This window comes from Chiloscyllium punctatum, chromosome 27, assembly GCF_047496795.1.
Source record: "Chiloscyllium punctatum isolate Juve2018m chromosome 27, sChiPun1.3, whole genome shotgun sequence".
In the NCBI taxonomy this organism is placed as follows: domain Eukaryota; kingdom Metazoa; phylum Chordata; class Chondrichthyes; order Orectolobiformes; family Hemiscylliidae; genus Chiloscyllium; species Chiloscyllium punctatum.
This window is the reverse complement of record NC_092765.1, coordinates 35,226,576-35,246,387: the sequence shown is the minus strand read 5'-3', so window position 1 is coordinate 35,246,387 and position 19,812 is coordinate 35,226,576. Positions and strand designations below refer to the sequence as shown.

Below are 19,812 nucleotides of genomic sequence, written 5' to 3'. Positions count from 1 at the left end.
CCTTTGGTCATTTAATCTGACATGGCTTTCACTTATCCCAGAATCTCCCTTCTTTTCTTTCCTCACCTCCCCCCCTTTTTTTTGACTCTGTACTTGCTGCATTTCTGAATGAGGGTCATCATCTGAAACATTGGACTGAATTTAGCGACAAGTAGCTCAGCAGCCCTGATCTTCTTGGTGGCAGCCACTGAAGAAGCCACTTCCAGGACTCCATCCAGTTAAGGAGCTGAAAGGACCAAGAGACACAGTAGAGGGTCCATACCCCACTGACCAGCTTGCAACCCCACTGGGAGAAGTGGACAAGTTGAGCTGTGGAAAGGGATGTGAGATTGCCTTAAGATCAAGGAGTCCCCAGTAGAATTATGAAGTTGTGAAGACTAAATGAGTGAATAGCTGCCAAGTCATCAGGGTGAAGGAGGTTCCTCTGTACAGGATGGTCTGTAGCCACAGCTATAAGATAGCTGATCCCTGTGGTTCAATGCAGGAGATAAAAAGACAATGTCAGTAGATCCCCAGCCTGCTATATGGAGGCTGTGTGATTCCCACTTTGCTCCTGGTCTAGTCTCCAAGTCTGTCCCCACAGAACTGTGGGAATTCAGCCTATTAACCCTGCTTCATTCCCCAGAAATGCTGTCTAACCTGCTGCTGCTTCATCATTTTCAGTTTTCATTACTGAAGAACAATGAGAGCAGTCTTTTCACCTCTGACACCAAGATTGAACCCCAACCATTTGAATGACTTTAAGTTCCCATTTGGCAATGCTAATTCCCTAGTCTCAAACTTTTAGCGAATCTTCAGCACAAGTCTGCCCAGAAGTTGGCACCATGCATCTAGTTAAAGGTTAGTTATCCATCCTCTTGCTGAAATAAACAATGACCTTGAAACCATTCAATTATTTGTAGCATTTTCATCTGCCATCCAAATGTGTGAAATCAAATAGCGATCCATAAATTGTTCTACGTTTTATACAACGGTGATGAAAGAAAAAGCATTGGCCAATATAGAACTGAACATGTGAACACATAAAATAAATTATTATTTAGTCCATTGCCCTATATGCTCCCTTCAGCACTTACTCTTTTCCCCAGCAGAACACAGTAACCTCACTATGTACCATCTGCGAGATGCACTGCTGCGTCCCATCAATGCACCACTAGGTGTCCCTTAGAACATAGAACATTACAACGCAGTACAGGCCCTTCGGTCCTCGATGTTGCGCTGACCTGTGAAATCAATTTGAAGCCCATCTAACCTACACTATTTCATTCTCGTCCATATGCTTATCCAATGACCATTTAAATGCCCTTAAAGTTGGTTGCAGGCAGTGCGTTTCATGCCCCTCCCTATCTCTGAGTAAATAAACTACCTCTGACATCTGTCCAATATCTATCACCCTCAATTTAAAGTTATGTTCCCTCATCCAAGGAAAAAGGCTCTCACTGTGCAGCCTATGTAACACTTTGATTATCTTATTCTCAATTAAGTCACCTCTCAACCTTCTCTCTAATGAGCCTTCCAAACCCATGACTTTGATCACTTAGAAGGAGAGGTGCAACATATGTAAGGGAACACCAATACCTGCAACCTCCCCCCAAAGCCACATGTCCTGATTTGGAACTTTATTAATGTTCTTTCACTATTGCTGGGCCAACATTCTGGAACTCACTTTTTAACAACACTGTGGCTAAACCTCCATGACAGCGATGACAGTAGTTGTAAGGTGATTAAGAAGAGGGCAATAAGTGTTATCAGTGATACTCATATCCTGTGAAAGAATAACTAAAGACTACATTAACTGCCATGAACATCCTGCTGTAAAATGTATTGCATTTTTTCAATTGTTAATTTACTTAAATGCATTCATTAAGATTTGGAGCAGCCCTTGTTGGACTGGGGTGGACAAAGTTAAAAATCACACAACACCAGGTTACAGTGCAACAGGTTTATTCAGAAGCACTAGCTTTTGGAGCACTGCTCCTTCATCAGGTGGTTGCGATGAAGGGGCAGCGCTCCCAAAAGCTATGCTTCCAAATAAAATTGTTGGACTATAACCTGGTGTTGTGTGATCTTTAACTCTGCATTCATTAAGTTAATTGATTCATAAACATAGGGAGCAGCTTTGTATTATTTAACTATAGTCAATTAATTATGCCAAACTTTGGCATTACTCAAACCCACAACCACCATGCTGTTAAAAGGGAAGTGCAGTAGGAACAAGGGAACATAATCACCTCCAGAGACAAAAACAATTGCAGATGTTGGAAGCCAAGGTAGACGAACAGGAGGCTAGAAGAACACAGGCAGCATCAGGAGGTGGAGAAGACAAAGTTTCAGGGTATCACCCTCAAAGTTGACTTTCAAGTCTCACACCGTCCTAATTTGGAACTAACCTGCTATTCCTTCATCATTGTCAGGTCAAAATCCCAGAACTTGCTACTTAATGGTATTGTGGCAGTATAACAGTCAACAGACAAGCATCAAAAACAGAAATTTCTGGAATCAGCAGGTCTGGCAGCACCTGTGGAGAGAAGTCAGAGTTACCATTTCAGGGCCAGTGGTCTGTAGTTCTTTCATTTTGTTACTTAAAACATCAACACCTAAATAGGAGTCATTTATAGTGTCTGATATGCAATAACCATTAGCTATGTGTGTTTGTATCAGTTTCTGAAGATGCTCGTTATAGGACCTTAACTTTGCTGTTTACTTCTCATAGAAGTAGCCATTCTGACTTTCAGGTTCATACGTTGCAGATGTGATCTAAAATGTTCTCAGTTATCTATTTAGGAATTATGCAAGATACTCAGTTACTGGGCATTTCCAGAAACTGCTGGAATTGAAAGGAGATTTGGAGCTTGTGTCTCTTCATCTATAATGCTCAGCAAGTCTTGTGTTAACAATCCTCTGGGTCTTGCTTCATGGCCTGTCTGCCTCATTGCCAGAGTCAGCAGCAGCAACTGATTCTATTTTCAGCACAAGGTCACTTGGTTATACTGGCAGATTGACACATTTCTTTGGCTGAATTATCGGTGGGTTCTGTTCCCATTTCACCTTGAATCAGAGATCCAGGTAACTGACTAAAGTTGGATCCCTCAACTGTTCTCTGTGACTGAAGGTTTTACAAAGCTTTTTTCAAACAGGTCAGTCACTTTCCCTCAAAAGGTGTCATGTTTTCAAATACATTAATCCAGTTTTTTTTTATTGGTATACTGCATCCTGTTGTCCATTTTTTTTAAGCCAGCCTGTATATGTATTACACAGTCGGAAAATTTCAATCTTACAAACACACTCACTGGGCTATGTTGGCATCTGTGCTTTCACCATGTGGACTGTAGGAAAAGGAAAAGGCTAACCAACACTTTCAAGGAAAACTTGAGAATGACAATAAGTGTTGTCCTTGCCAATGGCACTCAACCCAAAACTGAATATTTCACTTAAAAAGGTGACATTGTCCTCCATGAGTCAATATGTTTCAGTTTGAAGATGACAAATCAAGCCATCTGCCACAGACTCTAGTGACAGACCAGAATTCCTCTTGCAGTGAGTTAAATTTGTTTTCTCTGTATTTGGACTATTTTGTTCAAGCTGCTTATTTAAGCCTGGTTACCAAACACTTAGCAAAATTGGTTTTCCATATTTTCTGATTCTCCCACTCTCCTCTTCAGCATCTCAAAATTTATTGCTGTATAAATCTCTAAATGAGTCACCTTGAAAAGAATTTAATCCTAAACCATTATTTTTTTTTCTTTTGTGGATTAATTTAATAAGCTTTGATTCTTCTGGCCATCTCTGCATACAGCCCATGTCTTTTTGAAATGGTATTTGATCAACCTGTGCTTTGCATTATTTTGTTGTAGCTGAAATACTTTGAAAGATTTCACCTGTCACTACGTTTCCCTCTGTCTGAAATCTTTGATCTGTTCTGGAATACCCTGAACTTGTGACAATCTATGTGCAAAGAGTTGATTTTCCATTCATGTATGCAATCTTTTGCAGCAATCCTCTCACATTCAGGTGAAACTGTTTTATTCTCTGAGGTAGTTCACTGGTCTTGTTTTGACCCAGAGAGGTTTGAATAAAATATATCCCAACTTAGGATGGAAAGATTTTATAATGAGATATTCATAAAAATTCTGACCCCCCACTGTCTTCTACTAAGCACCCAGCTGATGTGTTTTCTCATGAGGCATTTGCCTCTGAAACCTAATAATCTTCCTGCAATTCGCTCCAAAGTGTGAGGACCCGAAAACTTAAAGCACGAAGGCCAGAAATCACCTCAATAGCATTTATTTTCAACTTGCACAGAATAAAATGTGTTAATTCGGTGAGGTGCGGACAAAATAATACACTATATGTCCAATGAGATTCCATGTAACCCTTGTACTACTGTGCTCCTCATCTTTATGCTAAACAGCCTAAGCAATACAGCATAGAAATGTATTTGCCTAACTGCACCCAATGGAGCTATGTTTAAGCTTTGAGGGTGCAATCATTCCAATAGGACCATTGCTTCATGTCTGTTTAATCAATGTGCAGGACTGTAGCATTTATTAATCCATTCATGTGTTTTGACAAGCCAGTATTCATTATCCATTGCTATTTGCCCTTTGGATGGTAGTGCCACTACCCTCCACATGTACATCTTGTACAACTGTAGGCCTAATACCGAATATATTCCGCTATGTTCCGAATTATGGGGCCATCGTTATTATCCATCAATTTTCTCTTTTCACCTCTGCACCTGTGGTATTGTTCAAAGATTTTCGAGGTTTCTTCTAAATTTAATATTGGCATACGGGAAATGACTTGCTCTGGTAAAGCGGTAAAGAGATGCCTGCATCTCCCCGTCAAGCCAGGGTGTTGAACATCAGCACCTTGTGATGCCAAGCGTTTGTCAGCCTTCAGAAAACTGGAAGCCAATGAGCCCATTCTGTACGAAGAAATCAATAACAAATTTAACTTTTGTCTGAAAAGATCCCCACAGAAGATTGATTATCTGCTCCATTGCAGTTGTAAGTACATCCCTTAAACCATATGCGGCTTGCTGTTCAACCTCAGGGGTTCTGCTTAACTGAACAATCTACCAGTATCTATCATGTAAACTCATTAGCTGTGTGTTGGGGAGATGAATATTTGAAATCTTTTTCGACAGCAGGAATTTGCAGATACGTGGTACCATTGAGAAATTTGTGAAGACTTATGTGAAACAAGGGTTGAGGAAATCTGTCAAAAGCTGTTTGCAGCACGTAGAAAGATTAGAGAACCAACTGATCCATGAAAACCTATTTACTTCAGTTGGTAGCTGTGGAGTAAGATATTAAGTATGTGTGAAAGCTGGCATGGAATAGATTTCACTTTGAATCCTGGCACAAGTGGTTCTATGACATTGGTACTAATGACAACAATCTTAATTTTTTCTCTAAATTTGCACCTCCTCTTTCCCGTCTGACAGCTGGCAATCACTTAGGCACATGGTCAGATTTAGCCACTAACACCAAAGATGTTCTTCCAGTGAATATTTGGCCACGTCTACAAGAGAAGGCAGCAGGAGTTAATAAGGCGTCAAACTCAATATCTTTGGTTTCTTGAATGTATGCCCAAGGCTAGAGCTTTCTATGTGGCCAGCTTGAATTAAACAAGTAGCCTTGTATGTCAGAGTCTTGTTTTATGTTGTTGCTGCCACCAACAGTTTTCCTTCCATTCAGCTAAATTTGAAAGGAAACGTAAATTGTTGCTTTAGGATTGACGGTGTTAATTAAATCCCTTTTCTGGTCAATTTCAGCAACTGAGCCGCACTTGCTTCTCTCTGTTGGTTATAAGGTGCTAAACAAAATCAGTTTGGCACAAGCAGTCAGGTTCCTAGTGTGCACAAGTCAACATTCCAAAACTGGCCATTTATTCTGCACTAATTAGCATTGTTCTGGCAATCTCAGCCAGACAAACTGCAAGGCTGACAGGTGTATGAAGCTAGAGTGTCACAACGCTGCTGGAGAGGGCTTTTACTTGGACCAGAGCAGAAGAAATTTCACTCTGCTTCATATTATTGTTGATGCTTGCATCCAAATTGCAAAGTGTTTTATCAGTAATGGTGACATCCCTCACCTTCAGTAGCATGGAAGAAACACCAAAAGAGAAAAGAAACCAATTCCTTCGTTTGTATCAGATGTTAACTATTGCAGGACATCTTCTTTGTTGCATATCCTTTGTTTTGCTGCTATGCACAGGGTTATGTTAATTTAAACCAATGGTTTTCAAACTATAGCACACAGCAAGTTAAATCTGAATTAATTATTCAAAATCAAAGGGGAAATTATCAGGGAAGCGATAAACATACTTGTGATTAAAAACTATTGCCTGCAGCTTCATCACAAGAGGGTCTTAAATCCTTTGTACTAATGTGAAGCCAGAATTGAAAATCATTAACCAGGTTAATTTCATCTCACTAATGATGTGACAGTTTTAGTCAAGAGTCTGTACTCCCAAACTCCCAGACAGGTCCCTCTGCTCCCAGACTCCCTGACAGGATTCTAGTGTTCCACAAATTCACAGACAAGTCTCTCTGCTCCCTGGACAGTACTTACTGCTCCCAAACTCCCAGATAAGATCCACTGCTCCTGAACTCTCAATCAGGAGCTACAGCTCTTGAACTCCCAGTCACGATTTCAATGCTCCCGAATTCATGTTGTATTATATCTCTCAATTAAATATTTGCATACCTTTTAAGGAACATACTCCTGATATAATTGCTGTACCATAGCATGTGACAAGAGAGTATAACGTTCTCATATTCCACATTAGTTGAAGCATGACATTCTAATGGAAGCATGCTACTCAGTTATATTCTAATGTTTGTGTCTAACAGTTAGCTGCAATGGACATGTGTTGGATTCTTCAATGTTACCATTACCATACTGCGTTTCTTATGTTACAAGGGATAACAAAAGCATTGCAATGCCGAATCTTCTGCTGGAGGCAAATTCACATCACCTCCCAGCTAAGACTCACTACTGTCTAACTACTAAATGTCTGAATGAATGTGAGCCAACCAATGAATTCTCTTAGGCTTGATGTCAGAGCTCCCTTGTATCACATTTATTAACAAGCAGACAAGTCCAGATGAACTGTTCCCCAGTACTTACCCATTGTAGTCTATGTCCAACATTGTGTTTGCCTTTGCAGACCTTTTCCTTTGCTGTCCTTATACCTCACTATGTTTATCTTTCACAGACCTTGTCCCTCATGGTGGTTTTCTCTTTTCTCCTTGGCCTCCAAGTTTTCGCCCCCTCTATGTTTTTCAATCGAGAAGTTCATTCCATATAGTGTGTCCCTTTCCACTTACTGCCAATTTAAATGGGCATCTTGAAATCAGTGATTCCAAGATAAGTCATGTTGTGGTTCACTTCAAAATGAGAGTTTAGGTTTTTAAAAATTAGTTCATTCTTCCAGCTCTTCCTCAATGTTTTTTCACAGTTGTGCTGAGAATCAACCTCTTGCCTTGATTTAAATAGTAAAATTGCTCCAATAATCTGACTGTTCCATGAGTTGTTGCGACATAAATGTCCACAAAATCCCAGTCAGACCATCAAAACACAACTGACTGACTGACTGCTACCCAGAACAAAAGCAATCCATTCTAGATTTATTTCAACTGCAAAAATTACTCAATTTATTATGATGTGGAGGAGCAGGCGTTGGACTGGGGTGGACAAAGTTAAACATCACACAATACCAGGTTATGGTCGAAAAGTTTATTTAGAAGTACTAGCTTTCAAAGCACTGCTTCTTCATCAGTGTTGTGTGATTTTCAACTTAATTTTTATTATAGCACACTTAACTTCAAAAACTGCAGTCAGAGGAAGGATTTCTAGTTTATGCAACTTAAGCTATATGCCTTGAAACGCCCAAACACACACATGATTAGTTGGGAGATGGGTGATGGGCAAATGGGTGGAAAAAGTATACAAACAGGGGAAATAAAATTTTGAAGTCCAAACTTCCAGGTGACAAGGTGGAAAGTTCATTTTTCTCTCCCTGGCCTTTTGATTTTTGCAATGATAAGATGTTATTCTCTGTAACATGGCAGTCGTCATATGATTTGATGGTTGTTTGTTGATCAGCCTCTTAGTATGAATATTTTCTTTAAAACTATCTGGGATTTTCTTTTTTTTACCATATGGTAAGTGAGAAAGAATGGTGTCTACAGCCGAGATGTTTCCACTCTCTCCTTGTCTTGCCACTTAGAGCTTTTTAACATGCTGCAGCCCGACCAATCAGAGAGCTGTTGCTGGGCAGAATGTGCAGAAATCAAAAGGTTCCTCATGGTGCTCAGTCTTGATTTTCCCCCACCCCTTTTTTGCTTCCATTTAAGTCACAGCTCAAATGCACAACACACTTTTTAAAATTCAAGTTGGAAAGCATTCTTATTTTTCAGTTAAGGTTGTGTGATATGAACATCACCTTAGAGTCTGAAAAAGAAAACTATTGGGTCTCTTACAATCTTTATGGGCTGATTTACAAATAAAAGTTTCTAGTCTACTCCTCTGTCAGCAAAATGATGTTTTATAGTAAGCCAGTCATTGCACGTGCGCAATTAATTTGTTTGGAGCAATATATCCCCAAATATAATAATCATCATAGACTAATAATCCTCAGAGACAGCAGATTTGTTCTTTGCACTTTTTAGTCTCTGTACTGCTAAAGTAGTTGGGTCAGCAAAGATAGCTGGGAGGCAGTGACAGTTAGAGTAGGAAAATTGCCTGCTATAATATTGAGCAGTCATAATTACATGATATTTTTGTAATGTAGCATTTGGTGCATGTGTGGCAGAGTGAGGGACTCAATCAAGAAGAATAAACAACTTAATCTCTTTTTTCTGAGGAAGCAGGCAGAGAGTTAATTCATTCACAATTGTTTTTCAAAGAAGCCTGGGGCTGGAGATTATAAAAGTAATTAGAAGATGCAATAGGTAAATGTGTCAGTTCCATTTATCAAAAGAGATTTCATCTTCGTTCACAAGGGTACTTCAGAAATGTGAGCAAAATAATTCATTGAAATCTGTCAGACAGTGGCTGTTTGCTGTTTATAGGCTTCATGTGTATGTATGTGTGTGAGAGAGAAAGACACATAGACAGAGAGAGATTCAGGAATGTGGCATTCCAATAGCATAGAGAAAGATTAGAATACATAAGACCACAAATAAATCACTCTTTCTGGTGACAGCACCATTTAAATGTGACAAAGAGTTGAGGGAGGAAAGGTTTCAAGCGTACAGCAACAATAACAACCAAGCTTCTGACCCCAGATACTCTAACTGAAAGAGAAAGGGTATCTGATGAAAGGTTAAGTTTGTCAGGGTTGGCATTATAATTTGGATCTGTTTTATTGATGCAACATTTGGTACATTTTCACGCATTTACAGAAAAATACTAATCGAGGACTGGGCACTGCTCTTATTTAATGTTGACAAAATTGCTTTGTCAATGGTATGAGACAAGATTAATGAACATTCTATAAATTTAACACAAATGAAGCAATCTGATCTTGAGTGAGAGACTCTGAGCATGAGAATTGGAAAGACTTCATCTAATTCCTTTCTGTGACTGAAATAAATCAATGGACAAATCTCTTTTCCTAACAAGAAAATAATTGGTCAAGACAGGCTGAGGCAAGTTATAATTGTAAATGGCACTGGATAAAAATACACGGTCAACCAGAATCCATGCAGTGCAGGAAGGGGCCATTTGGCCCATCAATCTCACCAACTCTCTGAAGACATTCTCACCCCGTATGGAGTTTTTAACCATAGCTAATCCACCTAGTTTGCATGTACCTAGATGTTATGGGACAATGTAGCACAGCCAATCGATCTATCCTGCACATCTTTGGACTGTGGGAGGAAACCGGAGCAACCGGTGGAAACCCACACAGACACAGGGGGAAAATGAAAACTCCACACAGACAGTCACCCGAGGCTGGAATCGAACCCGGGTCCATGTGAGGCAGCAGTGCTAACCACTGTGCCACCTTGCCAGCCTTGTTTAATGTCAGTGTGCCCTTTTATTTAAAGTGTAATTTTTGCCTTCTTATTACTTTCCAAAGATGTCTTTGGCTGATCCTTCAGAATCTAGGAGACCAATTCAATCATGTCTGATAGTTGGCTTGAGATTCAGAATAGAGAATTAAAAGCGACTTCCAGAGGTCTGTTTCTGACATTGAAGTATGAATCCATTTTTGTCATTTTAAAACATAGAACATTACAGCACAGTACAGGTTTTTCGACCCTTGATGTTACGCCAAACTGTGGAACCAATTTGAAGCATATCTATCCTACACTATTCAATTTTCATTTATATGTTTATCCAATGATCATTTAAATGCCCTTAAAGTGGGCAAGTTTACTACTGATGCAGATAGTGCGACAGTGCAGGGGACAACATTTGCTATCCTCCAGTCTTCTGACACTATTCTTGTAGACAATGATGATATAAAGATCAAAGCCAAAGGCTCTGCAATCTCCTCCCTGGCTTCCCAGAGAATCCTAGGATAAATCCCATCTGGCCCGTGAGACATCTATTTTCACACTCTCCAGAGTTGCTAACACCTCTTCCTTGTGAACCTCAATCCCATCTAGTCTAGTAGCCTGTATCTCATTATTCTCCTTGACAACATTGTCTTTTTCCATTGTGAATACTGACAAAGAATATTCATTTAGCACTTCCCCTATCTCCTTGGACTCCACATACAACTTCCCTCTACTATCGTTGATTGGTAATAATCTTTTTCTAGTCATTAATTTATTCCTGATATACCAATAGAAAGCTTTAGGGTTTCCTACCTGCCAACGACTTTTCATGTCCCCTCCTGGCTCTTCTTAGCTCTCTCTTTAGGCGTTTCCTGGCTAACTTGTAACTCTCAAGTGCCCTAACTGGGCCTTCACATCTCATCCTAACATAAGCCTTCTTCTTCCTCTTGACAAGAGATTCAACTTCTTTAGTAAACCACAGCTCCCTTGCTAGATCACTACCTCCCTGCCTGACAGGTACATAATTATCAAGTACATGCAATAGCTGTTCCTTGAATGAGCTCCACATTTCATTGTGCCCATCCCTTGCAGTTTCCTTCCCCATCCTATGCATCCTAAATCTTGCCTAATTGCATCATAATTACCTTTCCCCCAGCAATAACCCTTGCCTTGCATTATATACCTATCCCTTTCCATCGCTAAAGTAAACATAACCAAATTGTGGTGACTATCGCCATCATGCTCACCTACCTCCAAATCTAACAACTGCCCAGGTTCATTACCTAGTACTAAATCCAATGTGGCCTCACCCATTGTTGGCTTGTTACATACTGTGTCAGGAAGTCATCCTGCACACATTGAACAAAAACTGACCCATCTAAAGTACTCAATCTATAGTATTCCCAGTCAATATTTGGAAAGTTAAAGTCCTCCATAACAACTACCCTGTCTACATATCTGGAACCATTCGAAGGCCGATAGAAAACCCCCAACAGGGTAACCTCTCCTTTCCTGTTTCTAACCCCAACCCATACTACTTCAGTGGACGAGTCCTCAAATGTCCTTTCTCTACCGTAATACTGTTATTTAATGTAATACTATTTTCTTTCATGATTGACAGCTGTGTCCTGTGGAAATCCTGGAACACCACGTAATGCTAGGATAGTGTACAGCAACAAACTGGTCTTTTCAAGTTCCATAACCTACGCATGTAGGGAAGGCTACTATTCAACTGGCTTGCTAACTAGACACTGTACTGTGAATGGAACATGGACCAGTGTTCCTCCGCAATGCACAGGTCAGTTTTGTATTTTCATTATCTCTTTTGTATGGCACATATCAAAGTTGAACCTAATATTGTCAAGCTGCAAACACATAGACCCATTTCATTTTACAGGTGTAACATAGTATGTTTTAGACCCTCTTTTCTTCAAGTAAAAAGGGAGAACAAAGCCTGGGAATCATATCCAACATTTGCAATATTTTTTCCTGCAGGCAAAATCTTGGCGATCTGAATCAAAAATTCTTATTGTGTATTGGGAAAGGAAATTAGTACGATTCATAAATGATGTAGCAGTAATTGGATTACCCCAATAATATGCTGTAAAAGTGACACTGAGGAGGGAGGAAAATGAAATATTGGATCAAAAATACTTTTTCAAATTATGTGCACAGGATGGTAAATTGTTATTTGTAAATAGATTTTTGTCCTTTGCTACAGTTTTCCTTGAGTTTTGCAATCAAACCCATCACAACTTTCAGTTCAATTTATTCCAACAAACCTTATTTACTTTGTGTAGGCCTTGAAAACTTCTCTTGTTCTTAATTTCCCTAAAAGAAGAGAGAGACATATGATTTAGGAGCAGGACCCTTCATCCGACCCTTCAAGGTTGCTGTGCCATTCAGTAATATCATAGCTCATCTAGTTGGAGGTCTCAACTCCACTTCTTGTCTGCCCCCACAACACTTGTCTGTCCTGTTTTAAAACAATGTATCTGACTTACAGTCATAGAGGCATAGAGATATACAGCACAGAAACGGACCCTTCGGTCCAACTCATCCATGCCAACCAGATATCCCAACCTAGGAGAAAGTGAGGACTGTAGATGCTGGAGATCAGAGCTAAAAATGTGTTGCTGCAAAAGCGCAACAGGTCAGGCAGCATCCAAGAAGTAGGAGAATCGACATTTCAGGCATGAGCCCTTCTTCAGATTCCTGAAGAAGGGCTCATGCCCGAAACGTCGATTCTCCTGCTCCTTGGATGCTGCCTGACCTGCTGCGCTTTTCCAGCAACACATTTTCGGCTCAGATATCCCAACCTAATCTAGTCCCATTTGCCAACACTTGGCCCATAACCCTCTCAACCCTTCCTATTCATTTACCCATCCAGATGCCTTTTAAATGCTGTAATTGTACCAGTCTCTTCCACTTCCTCTGGTAGCTTATACCATACACACAGCACCCTTTGAATGAAAAAGTTATCCCTTGGTCCCTTTTAAATCTTACCCCTGTCACCCTAGACTTATGCCTTCTTGTTCTGGATTCCTCCACCCCAGGGAAAAGACCTTGCCTATTTGCCCTATCACTGCCACTCATGATTTTATTAACTTCTATAAGATCACCCCTCAGCCTCTGAGTGAAAACAGCCCCAGCCTATTCAGTCTCTCTGTATAGCTCAAATCCTCCAGCCCTGGCAACATCCTTGTAAATCTTCTCTTGGTCTTCAGTCAGGTCAGTGTTCTTGCCTCTACTGTTTTATGGTGAAGAAAGACTTTTTGAAAGAAAGAAAACTTCTCTTAAAAGTGAGGACTTTTATTCCTAAACTGTGTGCCCTAGTACTGGTACCTCCAACAAAGGGAAGTATCATCTCAGGATCCACCCTATCCAGTCCCTTTAGGATCTTATATTTTTCAACAAGATCACCCATCAGTTTATTAAATTTCCAATGGATAAAAGATCCAACCCTTCAATGTTTCTTTATAGGAGTGAGCTGAATGTTCTGTGAACTGGTCCAAATGCAATGCTATACTATTTTATTAAATAAGAAGGCCTTTTTTTCACACTGTCCACCAGATGTTGTCTTATAAAGACCCTAAACAGCTAGAGTAAAATTTTCAGACTTTGATTTTACATTTTCCTTGCAATAAACACCAACATTTAAATTGCCTTCCTAATTATGTGTTGCACCTGCAAACTAGCTTCTTTTGTGAAAACCAGGACTCTAGGATCTCTTTCTAATCCAGTATTCTGCAGTCTCTCTCTCTCTCTCTCTCTCTCTCTCTATTTAAGTTAGGGTATTACATTTCTATCTTCCTGTCAAGGTTGCCAATTACATATTTTTTCTTGCATTAAACTTCATGTGCCAATTTTTTTTGCCCACTGACTTAGTTAATCTTTATCCTTTTGCGGACTTTCTACTTGGTCTAACAACTTACTGACTTATCTGTCTTGGTATCATCAGCAAATACCATACACCCAGTCCCCATGACTGAGACATTGGCATAGATTGTAATTATTTGAGGTCCCAACCTTGACCCTTGTGGCGCTCCACTCCTTACATCTGATGAGCCTGAAGAAGATTTATCCCAATTCTTTGCTTCTCGTTAACTGACTGTTTGCTAAGCCATGCAAATATGTTCCCCCTTAATCTATGAGTTGATATTTTGTGAAGTTGCCTTGATATTACTGAAGGTAGGACTTTTAGGAATGGCCATTACATCGCATATTTATTCCTATCTTTGTTAACAATTTGTCCATTTTGTTATGAATGCTACCTGCATTCAGATGCATAACTTCAAAGTCTGTGTTTTGACCCTTTTTGTCTGGTGGTTCATTCTTACATTTGTACCTACTGTTCCCACCTGCCACACTCCAGTTATCATTAACCGAATTAATGTGCTGCACTTTGATTTAACACATCTCCTCTCACATGATCCCTTCCCTTGTATTTAGTTTAATGCCCTATTTATCACCCTAGTAGTACAATTCATATGAATATAGGTCCTAGCGTGGTTCAGATGAAACCCGTCCCAATGGCACAACTTCCACTTTGCCCCGAACAAGTGCCAGTTATCCATTTATTCAATCCCATTTCTTCCAAACCAATCTTGGAGACATGTATTCAGCTCTTTAATCTGACCTATCCTGTGCCTATTTATCTGTAGCTCGGATACTAGCCCAGAGATTGTTAGCTTCGAGGTTCTTCTTTCTAACTTAGTTCCATTGCCTCATAATTCCAGAATTCACATTTAATTTATACTCTTTTAGATCATATAGGATAGAAGAGGAGCATTGAAATAAATTTTAAAAATATTTTCCTAGCTCCTTAAGCTTCCTCTGGTTTTCCATGAAATCTAAGCTGAGAGTATGCACTCGCATGCTCCCCTTTTCTTCCAGTGACTGAGTATGAACTGACCATCGAGAACACAAATACACATAAAGGTGTGTCTTTCTAGGACAGCATGACTGGCTTTTGAAATTTACTTTGTACTAGCCAAGAAATATTCTGGAAGCTTATGTCACAAAAGCAATGCAGTTATAGTGCACTATATCTCAACCTGGATATAGGTAAAATGAAAGTACATTGTATTTTTGGTACTCAGCTGTCTTGTTTCTTACAGTGATAAATTGTGGTGACCCTGGATTACCAGCAAATGGAATCAGACTGGGCTCTGACTTCACTTATAACAAGACAGTTGTTTTCCAGTGCATGCCAGGCTACACAATGGATCCTTTGAGATATTCTTCTCTCATCTGCACCAGGGACAGAACTTGGAATGGAACCAGGCCAACCTGCAGATGTAAGTCAATCAATTTATGATGATGGACAAACTAGACAGGAATGTCAATTGACTTGTGATTTTAATTCCGTATTTTAATAAGATCACACTTTTGCTTCCAGATCTAACATTCTTATTTTTAATAAAACAAGGAAATGACTATTGATTTAACCTGGATGTGGCACTTTGTTAAAACTTGTGGTTTAAAGAATTGTTTTAGTTCTGTGGTCAAAGTAATTGTCAGAGGCTACAGTATCTTTTCAAATTTGTCTGATGTTTATTTTACCCTTGGCTAGTAAAAACATCATCTGCTATGTTTCTGGTTGTATACAAAAGCATACAGGGTATTTATTTGTTCAGCATCTGTGTCGTTATACAATTTAGAAATAACTCTATACCTCAAGAATTTTTTAGGATGGCCAGTTTTGTTTTCTATAGATGTTCTATTTTTCAAATTAAATCTTCCTCACTCTACTATTTCTGAAGATATACGTTCCTAATCTGGTCAGATATTTTAGCATCCTTAAAGATTTTCATTCTGAGATATTAGTCTGTCGACACCTCGCTGCAGTATTGCATGGTTTTTTGTATAATTTATGATTGTAATGGAGGTTTTCTCACACTTTGTAGCTATGATGGAGGTTATCTGATGCTTCAGAGCTTCACTATAAATCCGACTTTATTTTCCATGCTTTCAGAGAAAAAATAGAATTGCCCAACGCTTATCATTTTAAATGACTTTGTTAGCGATTGTCTGGTTGTCCACTCCTAAAATATGTGGGTTTTCTCTCATGGGTCGTTTAGGTGGGTTTTCCAGTCCTGCCTTGTACTGCCTTAGCTGTCAAGGCCCTAGCCTTTGGAATTTCTTCCCTAAACCTTGTGACCACTGTCTCCTCTTTTTAAGATGTTTCTTAAAACCTACATTGTTGACCCAGTTTTTGGTTATCTGTCTGAATATCTCTTTGTGTGGCTTGATGCCAAATTTTATTTGACAATGCTGTGAAGAGCATTTTGGAACTTTTTTCGACATTAATAGCACTATGTCATATTGTTGAAGACTATCACCATGAACTGGAAACGGGTAATTAATAACTTCCAAAATTGTTTTTTTTTGACTTTCCAAATTGCAATGAAGTATTTTGCATTTTTTAAAATTATTGTGGAGTCTGTGCTGGAGACAGATGAAATTTGCATTTTTGTATATTCATTTCATCAGGGAATGCTGCATCAAATAATTTTGCCTTTGGCAGTTTTATGATCAGCATCTGTTGTGCTCCTTGCAGAGCCTCTGCCCATTTGCAGTGTTTATGAAGCAGTTTCACTGGAAAAAAACTGTCCAGGTACCCCTATTTAGTGACTACAGTACATTGGCATTTCCAAGCGTAAATTTTCTTTATTCTCTGATTATTTGTGCAAAAAAATCTGTGTTTGCTGATGAGCTTCTGCTGAGATTTGTTCACGGTCCCCTATTCTGTTTACAATGCAATTATATTAGCAGGAAGATTTAAAAATTTGCAAATGAATCCAATGAAATGCTGATAGGCTTGGTAATATAATTAGAGAGTGATTGAGAATGTTAAACATGACCTGAATGAAATAAACAAATAGTGAGAGTTTCATTATTGTATATCTTAGATTGCAGAATTCAAAAAGTAAAACAGTTGGATGTAACTGGTGAGCTTTGTGGTAAACATTCAGTTAATCTGAAGTTATTCGGCACAATGCCAATGATAGCTCACAAATGCATATGGCTATAAGTCAAGTTAGCTAATGTTCTGTAAATAAGGCTTGATTATGTGCAATTTCAATAAAGTTATCTTCAAAAGGAAATTGATACATTAAAGAGGATTTGGTGATGAGATGATTCCGGGATTTAGAGGTTGTAACTAGGATCATTGAATGGAAGGAATTCTAATATTGAAGAAGGTTGTTTGGCTTATACTAATTTATAAACCCAAGCTTTCTATTCTAAACCCTTTTTTTGCTGCCTTTCCTACGATAGATTTGATTTTGAAAGTCCTTGTCTAATTCTCCCTCAATTTTGTTTTAAGGGCATGAGCTTCACCTTCAGTGGGTGGGGTAGAATCTTATCCAAAGGGACAGTGTTCCCTCAGTGACTGTCACTTTAAATGATATTGTGTTACTAATGGCTGAATGATATAGAGTACAAATGTTACCTAACTGAAGCAGTTGGAGTCTCTCATGATCACTGCTCTTTTGCAGCAATCACATGCCAACCTCCTCCGAGAATCCTCAATGGAATTGTAGTGGGAACAGACTTCAGTTGGGGGGCCAGCATCAGCTACACATGTACTGAGGGATACCAGCTGTCATTACCTGCTGTACTTACCTGCGAAGGAAATGGGACTTGGACTGGGGAGATCCCACAGTGCTTTCGTAAGTGTATCACATGAGAGAGCTGCACTTACCAGCAATATCAGACGATGTATTTAACTTGGATATGTAAATATATATGACAGAACCTGATAAAGAAAATGTTACAGATGGTATAATTGCAACTAATTGTGGTGTGCCTTCATGTAAACCAGTGTGTGAGTTCCTAGCAGGTTTGGCTGCCAGAGTGTCTATCACCTAACACCATCTTCATTCTCACACAGACAAGGAAAGCAAAGTACTGTGGGTGCTGTTGGTCTGAAATAAAAAGGAATGAGTGCCGAAGAAGTTTAGCAGGTCTGGCAGCATGAGTGGAGATAGAAATAGACTTAAAATTTTGAGTCCAATACAATTTTTCTTTTTTTTTGAAAAAAAAATCAGACAACAGTGTTTAATCCTCTTTTCTTAAACCAAAGTCAAGTCTGAAAATAAAGAACTTGCTCTGATAGAAAAATCTTTCACGATATCAGAATGTTCCAGAGCAGTTTACAATGAATGAAATGCTTTGGAAATATAGTCACTGTCAGAAACACAGTGGCCAACATGAACATAGTAACGTCCTATGAACAATAATTTAGTCAAACGACCAAAAGATGTACTTTTGTGAGATTGACAGATAGATTATTGGCCAGCAGATCACCCCACTTTTTTTTGTGAATAATGACGTGGAATATTAAGTTGAGGACACCCAGCCTTGGTTTAAATTGTCATTAAAAGGGTGACATATCCAACAGAGTAGTGGGGTCTTAGTACAGCTTTGTATCGGCCTTGATTGATATGTGTCATGACTGTTGAATATTCGACTCAGTATTACCACTGAGCCACATAGTGCATGAGTTAAAGCAAAAAAATGTCTGCTTTATGCCAAATGAATAATATACATTAATCACAGCCTCAAGATATCAATCCTTACCACAGCACTGCAACATTTCAACTTACATGTGACTTTCTAAACAAAACTTCAAATTCATTCTAATTGATGCAAAACTGAGCAATGAACCAGAACCATTAAGAATTGGGTAGAAACTGCAGATATTTTCTACTGGCCCCATTGTTCATCCACAGTCTTAGCTTTGGTATGGTACCAGCTGATTGCACAACTGGACAAGTCAGATTCCAAAAAGAAGGCAGGTTTGGGAGATATGTATTTTTGTAAATAATTAATGTAGCGGTTAGTCACTGAAATATATTCATGAGGCTGCAGGTTTTATTTAACAACAGAACAGAAGTTTGTTTCACAAGATTAACTTACAAAAAGGCTTTCTATATATAGAAGAGAATTAAAATGATTTTAAAGCACTTGTTAGCTGACACCATCTATCACAGCGACTCAAGTCTGAAATACGTCAATCCTGAGCTCAACCCTTTAAACTTCTACCTGCCTGACTCCTTTTAGTTTCTTTGCCATGAGCTGTAATGCAAATTTAGTGAACGATTTCCCAGACTTCTGACGTGAACTTTTCACTCCTGCCCTCCCCTCCTGCTGACCATCCACCTCTGACCAAACCATGTTCAGGATTGATGGAGGCTGCTTCCTGAAATAGGGCCGGATGTCTAATCTCTGTTTAATTTTCAGTCCTCCTGCCAGATTTCAATGGGAATGCACTGAAAGATGATGAATTTGGTTTTTGGGCTTTGCATACCTGATTGTTAATTTTAGTACCGAAAATTTGTAATTTTCTATGATTCAACAATACAGTTAATGTTTAAATAACATGTACCCTTCTTGTACTGACCAAGGTTAAAAGCTGGCCAGTTTGGAAGAGGACATTTGAAAGGATAGGTTTCACTGAGATAATATTGTACCAAAATGACATTGTGTGAATCAGGCAAGATTCCTATAGTTCATAAGGGAGCTACCTGTGTACAACTTACTGCCTTGTTTCCTACATAACAGCAGTTACCCTACTTCAAAAGTATGCTATTGCCTTTAACCTGCTTTGAGATGCCCAGAGGTCATGAAAGACCACCATATAAATTTAGGTTTGTCATGTTTGTCCTGCCCACCCTCTACAACCCCTTAACTCACTAACAACTGAAAATCTGTACAGCTCCTCCTTAAATTTACTCAGTTTCCCAGCATCCTCCACACTCTCGGGTCGTGAATTTCACGGATGCACA

The 19,812-nt window shown here is 39.1% G+C and overlaps 1 protein-coding gene across 1 annotated transcript in view; it reads left to right on the top strand.

The window, feature by feature from the left end:
* Window positions 1-19,812, top strand: part of csmd2 (CUB and Sushi multiple domains 2) — a 602,495-nt gene that overhangs the window by 533,362 nt on the left and 49,321 nt on the right. The window contains exons 53-55 of the mRNA XM_072548527.1: window positions 11,640-11,816; window positions 15,139-15,318; window positions 17,521-17,694. Of these exons, the coding sequence (XP_072404628.1) occupies window positions 11,640-11,816; window positions 15,139-15,318; window positions 17,521-17,694 (531 nt within the window). The remainder of the gene's footprint in view (window positions 1-11,639; window positions 11,817-15,138; window positions 15,319-17,520; window positions 17,695-19,812) is intronic.